This window comes from Arachis duranensis, chromosome 3, assembly GCF_000817695.3.
Source record: "Arachis duranensis cultivar V14167 chromosome 3, aradu.V14167.gnm2.J7QH, whole genome shotgun sequence".
NCBI classification, from domain to species: Eukaryota; Viridiplantae; Streptophyta; class Magnoliopsida; order Fabales; family Fabaceae; genus Arachis; species Arachis duranensis.
In genome coordinates, this window is record NC_029774.3 from 25833878 (window position 1) to 25834775 (window position 898).

At 45.4% G+C, this 898-nt stretch overlaps 1 protein-coding gene across 1 annotated transcript; it reads right to left on the reverse strand.

The window, feature by feature from the left end:
* LOC107478138 (uncharacterized) lies at positions 1-548 on the reverse strand. The gene is made up of 2 exons (XM_016098285.1): positions 368-548; positions 1-245 (listed from the first exon to the last, which is right to left on the reverse strand). Exons 1-2 carry the CDS (start codon positions 546-548, stop codon positions 1-3), a joined length of 426 nt encoding a protein of 141 aa, XP_015953771.1.
* Positions 549-898: the final 350 nt, after the last annotated feature.

The following is an 898-nucleotide window of genomic DNA, read 5'->3' on the forward strand; positions in this document are numbered from 1 at the left end:
TTAGCAGCGAGCTTCCCATCCCCAGACTTGTTTGTCATTTCTGATCAAGACCAAGTTGTCTGGAGTGAAGCTTCTTTGAATGACTTTCTTTTTGTATCTGTTTGTCATCCTTTGCTTCAATGCTGCTTCTCTTATCTGGGCTTGTTCTCGGACTTCAGGGAGTAGGTCGAGTTCTTCTTTGTGCCCCTGTATGTTGCCAACCTCGTCGTAGAAGTTCACCCTTGGACTTTGCTCATTGATTTCGACTGGTATCATGGCTTCTATGCCATAAGCAAGTCGGAAGGGTGTTTCTCCTGTGGCAGTCTGGGTGTAGTCTGATACGCCTATAGTACTTGAGGGAGTTCTTCAGCCCAAGCTCCCTTTGCACCTTGCAACCTTTTCTTCAATCCAGCTAGTATAACTTTGTTAGCTGCCTCAGCTTGCCCATTTGCTTGTGGGTGCTCTACCGAGGTGAACCGATGCTTAATCTTCATGCTAGCTACCAGATTTTTGAAGGTGGAGTTTGTAAACTGAGTTCCATTATCAGTGGTAATGGAGTGAGGGTCCATACCTTATGATAATATTTTTGTAGAGGAACTTCCGACTTCTCTGGACGGTGATGGTGGCCAATGGTTCTGCTTCGATCCACTTTGTGAAGTAGTCTACTCCCACTATTAGGTATTTTACTTGTCCAGACGCTTGTGGAAAGGGTCCCAATAGGTCCAATCCCCATTTTGCAAAAGACCATGGAAAATTTATACTAATGAGCTCCTCGGGGGAAGTGATGTGGAACTTTGCATGCATTTGGCATGGCTGACACTTTTTTACGAACTTGGTGGCATCTTTCTGCAAGTAGAATCCGGCTCGGATGACTTTCCTAGCCAACGACCTTGCTCTGAGATGATTCACGCAGATTCTA